Source organism: Eutrigla gurnardus, assembly GCF_963514095.1.
Source record: "Eutrigla gurnardus genome assembly, chromosome: 15".
NCBI lineage: Eukaryota > Metazoa > Chordata > Actinopteri > Perciformes > Triglidae > Eutrigla > Eutrigla gurnardus.
The window spans coordinates 6,134,725-6,150,735 of NC_139938.1; the positions used below are offsets into that span (position 1 = coordinate 6,134,725).

The 16,011-nt window shown below is 40.2% G+C and overlaps 1 protein-coding gene across 1 annotated transcript; it reads left to right on the plus strand.

Moving 5' to 3' along the window:
- The first annotated feature begins 1,642 nt into the window (after window positions 1-1,642).
- cnih2 (cornichon family AMPA receptor auxiliary protein 2) lies at window positions 1,643-12,281 on the plus strand. Its single transcript, XM_084029616.1, has 7 exons — window positions 1,643-1,779; window positions 2,259-2,913; window positions 4,436-4,504; window positions 7,850-7,897; window positions 9,618-9,730; window positions 9,810-9,953; window positions 10,110-12,281. Exons 2-7 carry the CDS (start codon window positions 2,833-2,835, stop codon window positions 10,135-10,137), a joined length of 483 nt encoding a protein of 160 aa, XP_083885742.1. The 5' UTR covers window positions 1,643-1,779; window positions 2,259-2,832; the 3' UTR covers window positions 10,138-12,281.
- Window positions 12,282-16,011: the final 3,730 nt, after the last annotated feature.

The following is a 16,011-nucleotide window of genomic DNA, read 5'->3' on the forward strand; positions in this document are numbered from 1 at the left end:
TTAAAAAAGGCCACATCATGTGCTTTCTAATTGAATCATCCATTTGATTCAAAAAGTTCTGTGAGATCTTTCGCTGTCAGGCCGATCACACCTGAGTGGACACTATGCCTTTGTTGCTATCACACAAACAGGATTACAAAACAGAGTAATGCTGATATTTAGTAAATGTTCAATAACTAGTTAGCTTCCCATCAGCCTAAATCCTGGTAGCATCAACACCTTAATACCCCATGATGTTAGGAGTGTGTTAAATTACCATGGAAATAGCTTGCTAAGGTACCAAATAATCAGTTGAAATAGTGAAAAGTAATGAGTAAACAGTTTAATTGGCTAAAGGTAATGGGAAAGCTGTTAAATAATTAGCTAAAACTAATTGATAAAAGGGTTACAGTTTAAATATAAAAGTAATTGATAAAGGGTTGAACTAGCCAGGTAATGAATAACGTCCACTTCAAACAGTACAGATACAAGCTTGACCAAACTTTGAAAACTCAACAGCATCAAAAACTACTGTAACAATATATACTTTAATATAACATAGAGTGTTAAAAACAACCAGATTATAATCCAGTCATGAGACGATTTATGGAAAATATTAGGAACCACTGCATTACATCAGCAAATTGCCTCCTGCCGTTCCACTGACCAAACGAGAACAGCAATGAGAACGTGGTGAAGTGTGTGTTTGGTGTTCTCGTGATGCAGACTTTGGTATTTGTCAAAGAACTAATGTACAGACCGACACGGAGAGTCAGTGAAGATATCACGTTTAACAAAAGATGTGGCACTTCCGTGCATTAGGTGGCACCAGAGGTTTCTAAAATCTGTTCAATAATGAGCTGATGTTGGAAAAAAGAGAGAGAGACAATGAACAAAAAGTGAAATCTTGCAATTTAATAGATGTTGAGTGCTAACAGAGCAATTAATTGAAAGAAATGACATGTGATTGAGAGTAACACCCTCCCAGAAACAGATTTACAGTACAATTGTTGAATTGACGGATGACGGAAGGCTCCAGAGAAAGGGTACGACAGAGGGAGGTAGAGAGATGAAGAGAGAGAGAGAGATGCAGACAAAAGGAAAAACATTTGCAGCCTGCCCTGCCCCCTCATCACTCCCCGGGGAACAAGGGATTATGGAAATGTATAAATGCAAGAGAGAGAGAGGGCAACTGACAGACAGAGAGGAGGAGGAGAGAGAGAGGAAGAGAGAGAGAGAGAGAGAGCAAATAAGAGAGGGAGGGAGGCAGAGCAACGCTATTGGTTGACCGTTATAACATCAAGCGTGATAGAAATATTCGCTCGCAGTCTAAGAAATAGAGGAAGAGACAGACAGAGACAGTAGACTCAGGAAACACGTTCAGGTCTGTTTTTCAAAATCTCTGGAGGAGAGAAAAAGAAAGAGGACTTTGGAAAGAAGGAGGGAAATCAGGAAAGGGGAGACAAAAGAAAGGTGGACTAATTAACCTATGACTTCTGGGGCAGTGGAGATTTTTTTGCTTTAGAGCAGATGTTATTTGTAAGTCAGACTAAATGTGACTCAACATGTAGATGTTCAGCTGGTTAAATCTCCTCTCCCCCCCACCCCCCCACCCAGATTTTAATAATTTACCCTGCACGTCCGCAAAGACAAATCTCAATGTTTTTTGGGAGAACTCTGAGGGATGCGTCTGAGAGAAAGATGCAGAGCAGAGCATTCTGACATGGTGCCGACCCAAATTGACAGAGACGAGGAAAGAGTGGACTGTTCAGTGGCAGACACGTCTCCAACCAGACACAGGTATTCTCTACTCGATATTAAGATTGGTCAAGATATTGATCCATGCTAACTCTAAACTATTATCATTACTGTACTCTGATCTTGTATTTGAGAGTCCTCTTGGATGAGTGATATCGGCATTGTAATGTTAAATAGTAGTTCCATTTGAAAGCCGACTACAATATTTGCTGCCTCACTGATTTATACTTATTGCTTAGTAATTTTTTAATATATTATTTTACTGCGAAATCACCGCACATTTGCTTTGTCAAAATATAACTGTAATGTGCAAAGCAATAGTTTGTTTTCTTCAGCAAACGGTCAGATTCATGTGGGGGGGAAATAAATCATTTCCCCAAAAATGTAGTAATAAAATAAAGAGAGATTTTACCTGTTTATTATAACTCACAAATGCTCTACAAACTATGGTTGTTTACAACTGTGTTGAGCGTGATTTCGAAATATGCGTCATTAATTGTGTTCTTGATTTAGAGCAACAGATGAACTGAAAGCCATAAAACAAACTACTGAACAATCACAAGCCATAACCATCTCTGACGATAGTTGTCTTTGTCTAAAGGCAGCGTTGTGCTTAGTATCGACAAGAATCCTGTGCTTCTGTTGTCAGCGTGTCGGGCAGACACTTTGTGGCTCGCGCTAACTGTGAAAAAATGTGTAGGCTTTGTCTAAAGAGAAACTACATGGAGGAGGAGGAGGAGGAGACAGACATCTTGCCTGTCAGAGACTGAAAAAAAAGGAGCATCAGGCCGACGACAGACAACTGTGGCTGTGAACAGACTTATAAGTGCTTCCTAAATCAAAGCGAGGCAGGGGGTCGCCCCGCTGTCAGATACACAAAAAGGGACAAAGACATGAATGCAAGCAGTGAAGCCATGCTGATTATTGCTTGTCCCTAAAACTGGGTGATCCTACCTGGACGACATCGGAGAGGGAAACAGACCGTAACCTCCACTCAAAGGAGAGAGGGCAATAGCCAGAGAGAGACAGAGAGCGGGGGAGAAATCCCCTCTCTCTCTCTCGACCCATCCCGTCGTCAGGCTGGCTGGCTCAGCCATGGCATTCACCTTTGCGGCCTTCTGCTACATGCTCACCCTGGTGCTGTGCGCTGCTCTCATCTTCTTTGTCATATGGCAGGTGAGTAGCACTAACGCACACACTGGAGCCAGTGCACACACATTGACACTCGAACCAGGCTTCCCACGCAGGCAGACAAACACATCCACCTACATGCCGTTGTACAACACTGACAGGGACACGGCAAACAAGCACCTCGCACAGAGGTAATGGAATCTCACTGTAATTGTACCTAGAAGTGACTGACATTTTGAATGGCTTCTTAAAAGCCACAAACACACTTTATTCCATTTCATTTGAAACACCCTAGCTGCAAAGTGACATCTGGTTGAAGCAGATCACAGAGGAGATAGGTGAGCCTGAGAAATACAAGATGGTAAGGCGAAATGTATGCTTACATGCTGGTTTATCACCAGTGTAACTAAAAAAAACGGCTCTATCCCTCCACAGCGGAGCAACCCACAGGACTGACAATAAACAGTTGCTCAAACAAGGTGTTCAGGCTTCAGTAAACGGCACAAAATGACTTCAGGGAGGCAGCAAAACACGGGGATCATAAATCTCACTCCCAGACTGCTGTGGATCTGTCTGCCTGCAGCATTCTGAGTGGAAATTTGCACAGATATCGCTGGTGCACTGGTGCGCTCGGCTTACTGGTTTACACGAGTGCCGACTGAACAAACACTAAAGCTTTGATCTCTCACCCTTGACATCGGCTCCACGGAGGCAGGAATAATGTGAATTACCAAACACATCATTATGAACATAAGACTTGAAATGACTAACGTACCAATGGACGAAGTGGGTGAGACTACACATGAGTCAGTCAGTGTGCCTGTGTGTGAAAGAGACGGGGAGAAGCGTGTGTCTGGCTCGGCGTTCAACCATGTGATTGAAACGCTTATCAAACTATGATTATGTTCACCCCCTCCCCCCGTCTGCCTCCACCCACGGGTACAGCACCCCAATTCCACGCGGCTCTAAACCAATCAGGACGTTTGTTCACAGCTATAGTAACCATGGAGTCCGCTGAGGGGCTCACCATGTCGCCATGGAAACTGCATCTGTTTACAAGGGATGCAAGTCAAGGGGGGAGCCTCCTCGACTTGTACGTGGAAATGACCAACAGGACTGTTTATATGTCGAAACCCATCTGTTTTCACTATCAGTCACTGTTGACGCACGTCAGATCTGAACTTATCTGCTTTTTAACGAGCCAACCAAGATAAGCTCTGCTGTTTAAAAGCCGAAACGATGATGAGCACAGCAGGTGGCCTTGATGCTGGGTATTATTATTATTTTTATAGAGCTATTAATCAGGGAGCTGGTGAGAAAAAGGATCACTCATACTCACCTCATAGGGAGCAGTTAGAGAGCTATAGCGTATCCACACATTGACATGATTTCCTCTACAGTGACCTCAACGACTTTAAATATTACAAACGATGAGGCAGTGTTGAAAAGATACCAGCTATGTCTTTAATTGACACGCATACATAACAGTACAGTCTCAGCACGTGCATTGATTAGTGCTCCAAAGGTGACTAATTGAAAACAAACTCACCTGTCTGTTATTTTTCAGATCATTGCGTTTGATGAGCTTCGCACAGACTTCAAAAACCCCATCGATCAGAGCAATCCCACCAGAGCGGTAAGAACCTGGCTGATTCCCTTCTTTCAAGAGTGATCAAACGCTCGCGTGCACACAGAAATCCCTCCGTCGAAGAACCCTCAGTGATCTTCACATAAATGCTGAGAACAAATTGAAGGGTTCACTCCTAAGATGTCGCATATGACCTTGAATTTACCCGTCAATATTACTAAAGCAGAGTTCATGAATAGAATGAGTTTGTAAGGAATGGCTGTTGCCATTCATGCCTGTAATCATACAGGGAAAAACGTTTTTGTCATTTAATAATTTTATGTAACTTTGGAATTAAACTGTTTATTCAGCTACATTTATTCAACATCAAATATTTGTAAAACGATTCCTACTAATCCGAGCTCCCATGCGTAGCTACGCCCAGGGAGTGCTTGACTTGAACGCTCATTTGTATGCAGATCGAAGCAATCAGCCTTGTTTAAAGATGGAAGCTTGTTGGTCTAATCAATTAAAGAGATTGATGCAAATGAAGCTGCTGTTTGAACAAGGAGATACTGTGCTGTCGCGACAATAACAATTGCAGATACGAGGTTTCACCTCACGGCAACAAGGAGCAGCTCATTCACTGAAGTCAAATTTGAAAATCTCTGCCTCATTTTTCCATTCTTTTTCTTTCGCAAAACCATAAAACGGCATCATCGTGAGTCAGTGATGGCTGCCATTATTCATTAAGCTGTGAATGTCTTTTTCACAAGTTAGCTAATGTTCTAGCAATCATGTGAACTCGCGTCTGAACTGCAAAGTGATGAGGAGTGGGAGAAGAAACTGTGAAAGCAGACTGTGGGAGTGTGGAGGCACGCCAGCTACAGGGGGTGGACACAATAACCACAACACCTGTAAATACAGAAAAAACAGTAGCTCTGGAACAAATACTGACGTGAAGAATCATTTCAAAGAGGATGTGTTATTTCTCACCCCCAGACAAAGATGAGAGCTGACAAAGATCATTACAAGCGTCCCGGCAGCAGATCTGTATCAAGGCTACTATTGCATTACATTGATTGTTTTTTTTTTCAATCTGTAACTAACAACCTATAGTTGTCAGCATGCCAGATGTGTTCAGAAATAACACGATCTGCTGGGACGTGATACTGCCAGTCGCTCCCAAAATCAATAAACTGCACAAACAAGAAGAAGACATACCTGGCAACAGCTTTGGAAACATAAAGAGCAGTTATTTCTGATGCTAGCAGAGAGAAACGCTTGTTCACTCAACAGCCGTCATCTGCAACAAAAAAACAAAAAAAAAAGCAGAAATATTTGTTACTGAGAGAGTAATTACACAAGAACATAACCGGAAGAGATAAAACACTTTTGAAATCAGGTTTCTGTGTACAGACATCAATCACAGTGACAGTCTCAGAGGGAGACATGTCGCCATTGTTTGAAACACTGTGATTGGTTGATTGGTTGAGCAGTGTCATGTCAAATGACACCAGAATTATGCTTCTCTCCATGAAATAGCAAATTACAAAAGTCAAGCTCTTGACATTTCCTTGTTTAATGTTAGTGGCTGAAGCAGAAAGGCAAGGCTCTTTGTCAGTAAAATGAATTACTTTATTCTTAGCTGCTACTTCAAATATATTAATCATTATTAATCTACATACTTAACAGGACTATTGCCCTACATTTCCTTTATTTATCCTGTATACTGTTGAATATCCCTTCTGCCTTTGATTAATGTCTTCTGTCGTGTTTCGTTTGTTGAAACAATTAAAAAGTGAAGTGGATGACCTGACACTAATTGGGACATCTCAAGGCTGTATAATCTAAGCAGATTTACCGCAGGACAACAATTTGTAAGTGCAATTACAAACCATCAATAGCTCATTAGCTTGGTGGGCCGTTCGAACACTGTGCTCTTTACATTTTAAAGCGTCGTGTCGTGGAAGGATGTGATGCACAAAGTGAGCAAAATGAGGAAAACGACAAAAACTGCAAATAGACAGTGATGCTGTGTCTGGCATGGAGGCTGCATGTTTTAGATTCAGGGCAAAATCCACTTTCAGGTCACCCAGGGAGTTTGAATTCATGTCCACAGATTCATAAAAGGTGCAGCCTGTAGGCTCGGGCTAAAGGGAACCGACATCACAGAGGCCTCAAAACTGGAAGCCACCAGCCTGTAACTAAGACAGATGCCTCAAAGTATCACAAAATGAGCATGTTGAGGCTGAGGCCTCATTAAATATAGAGGAAATAAACTCCAGTGTGGTTTACACATGCTAAACTTATAGCATAACCGTGGGGCTACTCAATATAAGTTTTTCTCCACAAAATAAATGAAAAATAATTAACAATTTGTCTTCTAATTACCTCACATCTACTATTGTTTGGTGATGGACAAAGATGAACTGCAGCAAAACATCTAATTTGTGTCGCTTGCTAATCAATTGACGCCCAACTAAAAGAGCACCCTAAGAGGCTCCTGGCTAACAGAAGATGGATGGTTTTAATTTCTAGAATTGATCAATGAGCCGTTTCTCATGACTCACAGGAGACTAACAACTGTTCGCTTTAGTGCAAAATATCAGTTTGGCCTTCTCAACAACCCACAGCTTATTTGTTTAGCTTAGTTTACTTTTAGTCTCTTGTCAAATCCATATTTCAACTACATATTGAAATATAACTTGCAAGTTGGCATGGGACGAACATTTCTAATCCTTTCCAATATAATTGTGATTGCATCAGAATAGCAAATTGAATCACTTTGTATATGTGTTATCTTGGACTATAGATCATAAGGTCTCCGTGCATAAATAAAGGATGAATACATTTAAAATGTATTATTGTATCTTAAAAAAAGAAAAGAAAAGCAGGACCTATTTTTCACTTCTCTACTCTGATAGTGAGCAAAACAGCATTTTCAAGTCACTCATGACGATATTTACGATTATCCCAATAATGGAAATTCACCACAATCACCTTATTGTGAGTGTTTTTTGTTTGTTGTTGTTTTATTTTTTTAAAGCTCAATCCACAATAAATTCCTACAGGGTCCCAGACAGATAGAAAATTATATTGGTTAGTCAATAATTATGAATTAAACCTAGTTGTTGGGTTTTAGTGATGGAGATGGATGCATCTTTAACCAAGCCATAACATTTCCATTTAAGCAGGAACCTCTGTGCATTTGAAATCACTCACAAAGTTTTTATTTTTTATTTTATTGCTGCCAGTGAAATATGTCAAAATTGGTCAGCTGAAAAACAAAATTCTCTGAAACTTGCATTTTCTCTGCCTTGGGCGTTATTTTTCATGGACAGAATCTTCATATTTGGTGACTAGGATGAAGAAATCTGCAGACTGTTGATCAGAGTGTCTTTATGTTCACAGAGGGAAAGGATCCTCAACATTGAAAGAATCTGCAACCTGCTCCGCAGAGTGAGTACTAGTTGCTCTTTACCTGCTGATAGAGGATGACTCAAACAGAGGGGATTCAGACAACCATGACCAATTATTCTTTATAAGCATTGTGGGGCTCAGCATTTCAGCATTTCCCCACAACCCACCATCACCTCTCTGCCTTCACACAGAGATGGAGAACTGTTATACCGCCAAGTCGGTTTTGTGTGTGTGGTAATGTTTTCTTTTTCTCTCTATTCCAAGGCTTTCAGCCAAACAACTCAGTGTCCCTGAAATGAAATGTGACAAGCTGTGGAGGCCATTGTGTGTGTGTGTGTGTGTGTGTGTGTGTGTGTGTGTGTGTGTGTGTGTGTGTGTGTGTGTGTGTGTGTGTGTGTGTGTGTGTGTGTGTGTGTGTGTGTGTGTGTGTGTGTGTGTGTGTGTGTTGTAAAATCTTACAACATTATAATTATTACAACATTACAACACAGGGCTTCCAATAAGCTCAAGTTATTATCTCAATAAATAAATGTACAACAGGAGCTTTATGGAAGGTTGCATTCTAACTGTACTATTGGGGCCCATACTGCTTATATTTGCAGGGCACATTATTATCATTAAGGTTATCACTGGGATAACAATTTGAACCATAATGCATGCCACATCAGCAAAAAAATGTTTTTATGAATGAATGAGCAGCAGTTAAAAATGTCATGGGAATAGAGTGCATTAGGTTCAAAAAGACAAACATGGTCATTGGAGGTTTAGATTTCAGATATTTAGCTACTGATTCATAGATGTTTGCATCTTTAACATTGACTTATATTTAGCTAAAACCACAAATACGATCACCAATGTAGAACATAAAGAAAAAACATATCTGTTTCCTAATCAATTTTCATATAGAAAGGTCAATCAAGCCTGGTAATCAGACTGATTTGTTGTTTTGTTTTCACTTCATTAATCAGTCTGACATCTAGTTCATTCCATCGCAGCCTGGAAGGTTATTTACCCCAATCAATGACTGGTGACACATCTGTCCCATCAACTATATTGTCAGTCAAAGACAAGCTGCAGCGGCTGATTGGAGCAGTTAAAAATATGCTGTGTTGACATTATACTGATTTAAAAGTTGCTCTTTAAAACATCATCAACATTCTTTATTTAAAAAATGTCAGCACCTAACAGCAGGACAAAGTTATCAAGTAGCTTGTGGATATAGTAGCGCATTTAGCTGGCATATTTAGCCTGGTGGAGACCAAAACCCGAGCTAAAAGGAGACTGGATATCAAACTTACATTCATCAGGTGGTCAGATGGCTGACTGTAAATGAATGCTAATGCTGCTAATGTGCTAATGAGTTTGCTACGTTGAGTTCAATGGATAATATGTCACGTTATATGTCCTGTTGACAGCTTGTTGATTCAGAGGTCAGGGAGCAAACTAGTCACCTGATCAACCCGAACCATCTATGTGACTTTTGTTTCTACTTACATCTAAAAACCAGTCTACATGTATATGAAGCTATTTTTGCACTTGTAACAGCAGCGAGCCACCATGAGTAACATTAACACCCTCGGTGTGAAAGTGTCTGCCTCGCAGTGTGATTTGGGTTTTCGTAGATTGTAGTTAAATCAAAACATGCAAACCCCTGAGCCTTTCTGTGTTTTCCCTGTAGCTGTTGAAGTGTGATTACGGTTTACTGTGGGTCTCTGCAGACCTATAACACCGTGACTGCCTGTGTGTGTGTCCTGGTTAGTTGGTGGTACCGGAGTACTCCATCCACGGGCTCTTCTGCCTGATGTTCATGTGTGCTGGAGAGTGGGTCACACTCGGCCTCAACATCCCGCTGCTCTTCTACCATCTGTGGAGGTAAAGTCCCATAAAAGATGTCTGACGAGCTTCTGTTGATCCGGCACAAGTGTGAGACAAACCTCTTTGCCTTTTTCAGGTTTTTTCATCGGCCAGCTGACGGGTCAGAGGTCATGTATGATCCCGTCAGTGTGATGAACGCCGACATTCTCAATTACTGCCAGAAGGAGTCCTGGTGTAAGCTGGGCTTTTATCTGCTCTCTTTCTTCTATTATCTTTACAGGTCAGTAAAAAAAAGATCTCAGTCTTTTCAATAGTGTTGCTTGATTAGGTTTCAGTGATGCCTTTCAGATTTGTTGTTTGAGTTGCAACGGGGCAGCGCAATTACTTTTTTCTCCTTATTTTTCTATCTGTTGCCGCGGTCTATTTCCTGCTGAAGTATGGTCTACGCCTTGGTGAGCTTCTAACAGACAGGACATCCGGAGAAATACAAGGAAGCATCTGAAAGAAAGACACTGAGGGACAAATGAGGACATCAACTCTTCCTCTCTCCACCCTCCCCATCACTGACTTGGGTTTTCAACCATCTTATTTTGGATAAAACGAGAGGACCAATCTGAGCGATGATGTGAATGTAAAGGCCTCCACTCCACTTTGTTGCCCTGACTCAGACGGACAACTGGACAAAGTTTTGAAGGACTGATCAAACCAGAGAGAGGACGCAGCAGGTGTGTTGCCTTTGACCCGTTATACGAATTAACAATATGTTTCTGAAGGGCTGGAGTTTTCCCATGCTGCTCTTACTGATCCAGCCACTCAACTCACTGTGAACCCCCAAATACTTAGGGGCTGGAAAACTAAAATAACATGTCTGTATTCTTTGACTTAAAATGTACTAAAAGCAGGATTGTTTTGGTATCATTCTGTGTGTTTAAGACAATAGACACCTCTAACATGAAACCACTACTTTGTGTTACAGGTGTGTAAAACTATAAGAAGCAGGTTCAATTAGGAACCTTAAAGCACTGTAAGAAATGCAGAGGGCCTGGCAGGGAGATCGCTGTGTGCATGTTTGGAGATAAAGCATAGACCAACAGCTCCTTCACACCAGCCTCTGCCAAAAAGTCAAATTTCACACTGTAACAAAAACAACAAGGAATTAATCATACGTTTGACTGTAAAGGTCAGTGCTTGTAAAGTGCATTCAAAATGAGTATGTCCGTAGCTGTGAGGACATATTTTATCGCTACAAGCTAGGTTCATGCTTTCTGACGAGCTTCATGCTCAGACGTTTAATGCCAAAAGTTTATAACTGAAAAAAAAACCCATTGTGCCGAATTAAAAAGTCAATTATGACCAGTGAAAAGAAAAGATGATGAGGGAGTATCTTCATCTACGTGATAAGGCACAGCCATGCATTGTCTTTATTTTCACTTTCACACACACTTTGGCACAATGGGGTTTTTTTTCTGGAAAAATAGACAAAAAAAAGAGCTTAGTTTTGTTGTATTAATAGTGTGCAGGGAGCGCCTTATTCCTATTTCCAGTTTACTCTTACTCATCTGCGTCTATACTGTAGTCATTTTAGCACAGCGACTTTTCTCTGATCCGAGGTAGAATATAGAAATCTCATGTACAAAAAGCAATTAAAAACAGCAAAATAGCAATGTGATATGGTTCATGAGACATATCGATGCGTGTTATTCAGTGTTTTGTAATAACAGCGAATGGGACATAAGTGTTAGAATGAGAATAATGACTAGTTATCATACTAGTTATCTCAATACGTCTACGCCGTCGTACAGTTTCAGAGTGGACACACGTAACACATTAATGTTGCCGATGGCCAAGATTTAAAGGGTGAAGCCTCTCCTCAGCTGGTGCTGTCTTTGCTATCATGTGTTCATTCGTTTGGTCGATTAGTAGATGAGTGATGGTTCAAATGTGTGACTTTGACATCGAGTAGAAGAAAAGAAACAAATATGTCTTATTGAAGATGTTTCTACTTATGTAAAAAAAAAAAAAAAAACATTACAACTAAAATTCACAGCCAACATGAGCTTACATGAACAGTAGTTATGTCACTGATATTCAGTTTTTCATCCTTAAACCAGCAAAAAAAAACTTTTGGCATCCTAATACAGTAGATAGGATAGTAAATAGTAACATATTTATAACTGGTTTAGCTACATTTCAACTATGGAAGCCGATATTCACTTAGCAATAGGATAAGACTGGCATAGTTCTATTTTTTTGGGATAGTGTCAATAAATCCCATGAAAAGACTAAAACCACTAATGTGTTAATATTTTTTTGACTTCCCTATCCTGGGAAGCACTCAAGCCCATTTGTGTCTACGAAAGCGTAACTCTTCTTGAAATGATTTCCTAGAACAGCTGGGCACTGCGGTTTTTAGGAAATATCACTCAAAGAGGAGTAAATGAACATTGGGGACTATTTGCAGCAGCGGATTAATACATATGTGTCGCACTTGTGAGTATTTACAGGAAGAGGACGGAGTATGTGGGATTGATTCAAAAATAAACTATAGTGCTCACGTTGATCTTAATGAAGGACCTTGTGTAACATTATGGCTCACTGACTATGTTTACATGCACAATTATATCTTCCCATTATGACAATATTGTGATTTTGACATGGGTCGTGTGAACAGGATATTCAATTTGGATATTCTGAATGAGGGATGTGTTATTCCATCTGATTAAGACACGTGGGATATGACGATATTATTCTGCATTAAGGAGCGTACTTTACACATGTATACTGTTTATTCTGAATATGAACATGCATCCCACATCCCAATAAAAGCCAACATTTCTGGTTGGAATGAGAAAGACACCTACTTTTAAACATTATGAAAGACTTGGACATCGACAGGTATTTGGATATGTGCAAATATAGCAATGATGGATGAAAGAGGGAGGCTGAGTTTGCACGCTCCAACACATCAACCAGAGTATCGATACCTACATGTAAACGCGAATAGTGGGCAAATATTTATTTTCATCAGCCATGTTAACAGCTTTGCAGGAATATTGTCAGAAAAAGGGCAAAAAAGGGAATATTGGGTGTATGTAAACGATTTGACAGTTAGATGTTCTTTGTCACAAAAGGAATAGATGAAGCTTTTGCTACAGAGGAATTGATGTTGGTTTTAGCCTTTAAAGGGATTTGATGACAGCAAGAAAAATATAGAATATCACAAGTCGTATCTTTTAAATAAGAGTTTCTTTCCCAAATGTTTAAACAACATGCATACATTGCTGTCGTGCTAATGTTTGAAATCCATCTGTAGCGATTGCTTCATACATTACATACCCCGAGGCCTCAAAACTCTGCCAACAATGTGAGTGTGTTGAATCTGGACAATCACTATTAAAGCACAGGAACATGAGGAAGGTAAGAGAAATACAGCTTGAATGTCATTATGTAGTTGCTCTAAACAAAAGCATTTTAGAAAATTGTATTTAAGTATATCTATTTGTATCTGTCTTTTATACATTTATCATCAATGTACGCTACAGTAAATTTGGTGGATTACTTTATATTTATTAGGTGACACTACGATGTACAGTTGATAAACAGCAATTCTCATGCCGTATTCTAATAAAAATGCCAAAAAGATCATCTCCAAGTTTCTTCCTTCCTGTCTGTTTAGGGTCAGTATTTTGGCCATCTGTGAGATGTTCTGCAGACACGATGCTCTGTCAACAGCTTAGATGTACTGTGGAAGAAAAATGTAACTCTGAGGATGATGAGGGCAATTTCTCAGCAAGGATATCGAGCGGTGCATTAGAGGCAGTAGAGGAGATGAACTTCCACGTCGAAAGCTGTCGAAAAAACAGCTGCATTTAGAAGAGGTCTCAGAGACATTCACACAAGCTCTTAAAAAGCACCAAAATAACTGAACTCCCTGAAAATCACTCTCTGATGTGAAAAGAGTCTCTACTGGAGAGGTGGCAAAGAAAGGATGATGGCCTCCCATTAATGTCGACACCTCCAGAATACTAACATCACAAATTATAGAGCACTGGATGCCACGGATTGCATAACAAAATTAAGTTGACACGAGTCCACAGCAAGAGATTACTGATGAAAATGTCACTGCAGCTGCATTGCATTGAACATGTGTGTCATTTTAACTCTCAGAAACATTTTCATCTTTCTGGTTTCAAAAGGAGAAAGCAAAAAATGTGTAGTTTGTCTCGAAGCGGCCTCAGGGAGTCATTTGTAGGGTCCGTACAGTTTGCCGGGTTATCACTTGTCTAAATAATGATTCAGACAGGAAAATAGAGCAACAACCAGGCTTCCAGCTGGCGTTTTCCCTTGTTTGAAAAGGACATATAATTCCCTGTCCGTTCGCTGTCACCATGGAAACTACATTGTATTAGACATTCCTGTTGACTCACTCAAAACAGAGAAAAATCCAATTCAAGTTGGTTCACATGCCTGGCAGCGCTGCTTTTCATCTTCCACCGGGTACATATACATCAGGTTCATGTACGTCGTCATGACGACCACAACCCCAGCGCCTCTATGCATGACACCTGCTCATCCCTGGATACACACAGCAGCACACACTCACACACGCATGCACGCACACGCATACACACACACACACACACACACACACACACACACACACGCATGCATGCACATGCACACACACGCATACACACGCATACACACGCACACACACACATTTGCTCGCTCACACACGCATCTGTTTCTCGTTCTGTCTCATCCCACAGTTCACGCTGTTTCACATTCAGCATCCCGGGCTCTTCCTCTTTCAGCACCCTCCACCACCATAATTGTCTCAACTCCTTTCCCCTCTCTCCTACGTCTGTGCTCTCAGAGAAACGTTACCATGGAAACTGGCTACAACTGATGGACCTGAAACGTCACGATTGGCATACACAATTGGCAACACATGCAGAGGTGCTTGTGTGCGGACACACACACACACACACATACACATTTTGCTCATTCATTATTATGCAAGACACTCTGGGATGTTCCATATTATTATGGCTGTATGGACACACACATATAGGAAGACCACAAGGACATAGTGTCCTGTATATTAAGGCAATGACAGCAACATGCGATTCTGAGAAGTGAAAGCATATCAACTGAAAAAAAGATGGAATACTTCATTAAAGGAAGAGATTTAATTGTGTGGCCTGGTTACTGCTGAACACAGAATTGTTTTTGTTAAATCATTTTCTACACATACCTTAACAAGTCAACTCTGGTCAATGCATTTATATTCTGTATTTCTACGTGTTTCCATTTCGTAGTTGCAAATATGGCTTCTTTCATCCGACAGAATGAAAAAGGAGCAGATGTGCTTTTTTAGCAGTGGCTGTTCGAATGTGTCAAACCTGTTCACACTTTTTTATTTGGACGGTGGATCATCGGTCCAGACAGAGAGTTGGCGTGACTCACTCTGACTGTCAGCTGCTGTCTCATTTATATACATATATATTTAAAAAATATATATTTTCATCTCAAAATTAATACTTAGATCATTTTCAATTAATTGCCTCATGTATTAACAACAGGACATTTCATATGTCAATTATGTGCAAATGACTATCAAAACCAGAGCTGTTATTTATGAAAATACCAGTACGATAGATTTGAGAAATGAAAAACTGACATAGAGTTTTGCAATCCTCTGTAAACCTCTGTAATGGACGAGACTTCAAATGAAGCGATACTGACATAAAGAAGCCTATTTAAGTAAATTACTAATATTTCAAAAAAGTACCCCCAAAAAAGTACATGTTTGTTAATGTAGTAAGAGTAAATATAATTCATTACTTCCACTTACCTCAAAACTGTACTAACACTTAAAGTAAACATATTTGATTACCTTCTGCGTCTATACTGTATATATATACCAATATGATGGTTTTATTCAGCATGAATCCAGCCAGCATGTAGACAAACACGGCATTATAAAAGCACATTCCTAATTAGCACTTAGTGCATGAAAAACAACACAGAATCGCTGCAGGAGAGTGTTGTGTGGGCAAGGCCAGGGGCCAACTGTGCTGTAAATGGGCTTAAAAGGTGAAAATGAAGGTGTAGACAGCTGTCAGCTGTATGTTGCACACCTCAATGCAATGTGAGAGAAATATAAATGCACATAATCGAACATTATAATAATAATTATAATTTTGCACCACCCGTTTAGAGAATGTGTTATTTAAAGTTCAGATAAACCACACAATCACTTACTGCAATTTAAGCACCTATTGAAACACCTCAAGGTGACGCACCGGCCCTTGAACACGACGGCCACCTGCCAC

What these genes read in the sequence shown, in the direction of transcription:
- cnih2 (XM_084029616.1), top strand. Translation starts at nt 2,833, where the DNA reads ATGGCATTCACCTTTGCGGCCTTCTGCTACATGCTCACCCTGGTGCTG. An exon ending in TCTTCTTTGTCATATGGCAG is followed by an intron (nt 2,914 to 4,435) that starts GTGAGTAGCACT and finishes GTTATTTTTCAG; the next exon opens with ATCATTGCGTTTGATGAGCT. An exon ending in CTCTTCTACCATCTGTGGAG is followed by an intron (nt 9,731 to 9,809) that starts GTAAAGTCCCAT and finishes TGCCTTTTTCAG; the next exon opens with GTTTTTTCATCGGCCAGCTG.